This window comes from Calidris pugnax, unplaced genomic scaffold (genome assembly GCF_001431845.1).
Source record: "Calidris pugnax isolate Ruff unplaced genomic scaffold, ASM143184v1 scaffold1168, whole genome shotgun sequence".
Classification (NCBI taxonomy): domain Eukaryota; kingdom Metazoa; phylum Chordata; class Aves; order Charadriiformes; family Scolopacidae; genus Calidris; species Calidris pugnax.
Window position 1 is genome coordinate 9884 of NW_015091753.1, and position 2248 is coordinate 12131.

The window sequence follows — 2248 nt, forward strand, 5'->3', positions numbered from 1 at the left end:
TTTTGGGGGGATTTTGGGGGATCCTGGGTGTGTTTTGGGGGGATTTTGGGGTTCCTGGGGGGCGATTTAGGATCCAGTGGGGTTGGAATTTGGGCATTTTGGGGGGTCCCATGTAGGTTTTGGGGTCCCTGGGGGGGATTTAGGACCCGGGGGACGATACGGGGTAATTTTGGGGTGTGGGGGGGTGTATTTTGGGGTCCCTCTCTGGGTGCTGACCCCCCCGTGTCCCCCCCCCGCAGCCGGGAGGCCCCGAGGAGCCGGAGCTGGACGCGCGGAGCCGGGACGCGCTGGTGCAGGAGGCGGCCCAGTGTCTGAGCAAACTGGTGCAGATCGCGCCCCGCGCACGCCGCAACTTCATCCTCGACCAGGTGACGCCCCCAAAACACCCCTAAATCCACCCAAAATCCACCCCGAGACAGGAGGACCCAAAACCACCCAAAACGGACCCAAAACTCCCACCTAAATGCCCTCAATCGCCCCAAATCCTCCCCCAAATAGAGGAAATTCCCAACCGGGTGACCCAAAACCACCCCAAATCGCCCCAAAATCCACCCCCAAAACACTTAAAATCCCCCCAAAATAGAGGAACTTCATCCTGGACCAGGTGACCCAAAAACACCACAAATCGCCCCAAAATCCACCCCCGAAACACCTGAAATCGCCTCAAAATCCACCCAAAGCAGAAGAACTTCATGCTCCACCAAGTGACCCAAAACCACCCCAACTCGCCCCAAAATCCACCCCCGAAACACCCAAAATTACCCCAAAATCCACCCAAAACAGAGGAACTTAGTCCTTCACCAAGTGACCCAAAACCACCCCAAATCACCCCAAAATCCACCCCCTGAAACATCTGAAATCGCCTCAAAATCCACCCAAAGCAGAAGAACTTCATGCTCCACCAAGTGACCCAAAACCACCCCAACTCGCCCCAAAATCCACCCCCGAAACACCTAAAATCGCCCCAAAATCCACCCAAAGCAGAGGAACTTCATGCTCCACCAAGTGACCCAAAACCACCCCAAATCACCCCAAAAAACCCACGTCAACCCCCCCAAATATCCCCCTAAAATAGAGGAACTTCATCCTGGACCAGCTGACCCAAAACCACCCCAACTCGCCCCAAAATCCACCCCTGAAACAGCCTAAAATCCCCCCAAAATAGAGGAACTTCATCCTGGACCAGCTGACCCAAAACCACCCCAACTCGCCCCAAAATCCACCCCTGAAACAGCCTAAAATCCCCCCAAAATAGAGGAACTTCATCCTCGACCAGGTGACCCCCCCAAAAAACCCCAAACCCCCCCAAAATCCACCCCGAGACAGAGAGGACCCAAAACCACACAAAACGGACCCAAAACTCCCACCTAAACACCTTCAATCGCCCCAAATCCTCCCACAAATTTTGCCCATTTCCTCCCAAATTTTGCCCGTTTCCTCCAAAAATTTCTGTATTTTTTCCCAAATTTTGTCCGTTTTGTCCCAAATTTCCATATTTCCTCCCAAATTTTTTCCCGTTTCCTCCCAAATTTTTTCCCGTTTCCTCCCAAATTTTTTCCCGTTTCCTCCCAAATTTTTTCCCGTTTCCTCCCAAATTTTTTCCCGTTTCCTCCCAAAATTTGTTACTTTCCCCCAAATTTTCCATTTTTTTCTCCCAAATTTTGCCCGTTTCCTCCTAAAATTCCATATTTTCCTCCCATAATCTGTTAATTTCCCCCAAATTTTGCCTGTTTCCTCCCCAAATTTTGCCCATTTCCTCCCACATTTCCATATTTCCTCCCAAAACTTGTTAATTTCCTCCCAAATTTTCATATCTTTTCCCAAATATTGCCCGTGTCCTCCCAAAATTCCTGAATGTCCTCCCAAAATTCCTGAATGTCCTCCTAATTTTCCATATTTCCTCCCAAAATTTGGTCATTTTCTCCTGAATTTCCATATCTTTTCCCTAAACTTCTGTGTTTCCTCCCAAATTTTGCCTGTTTCCTCCCAAATTTTGCCTGTTTCCTCCCAAATTTTGCCTGTTTCCTCCCAAATTTTGCCTGTTTCCTCCCAAATTTTGCCTGTTTCCTCCCAAATTTTGCCTGTTTCCTCCCAAATTTTGGTCGTTTCCCCCCAAATTTCCCTATTTCCTTCCAAATTTTGGTCGTTTCCCCCCAAATTTCCCTATTTCCTCCCCAAATTTGTTAATTTCTTCCCCAATTTCTGTATTTTTCCCTAAATTTCTCTATTTCCCCCCAATTTCTCTCTC

General features: G+C 48.9%; 1 protein-coding gene across 1 annotated transcript in view; it reads left to right on the top strand.

Annotated features, from left to right (window-relative positions):
* The window catches only part of LOC106900048 (heterogeneous nuclear ribonucleoprotein U-like protein 2), a gene marked incomplete at its 3' end in the record, with an annotated part of 7734 nt that overhangs the window by 4012 nt on the left and 1474 nt on the right, over positions 1-2248 (top strand). The window contains exon 3 of the mRNA XM_014962008.1: positions 240-368. Within this exon, the coding sequence (XP_014817494.1) occupies positions 240-368 (129 nt within the window). The remainder of the gene's footprint in view (positions 1-239; positions 369-2248) is intronic.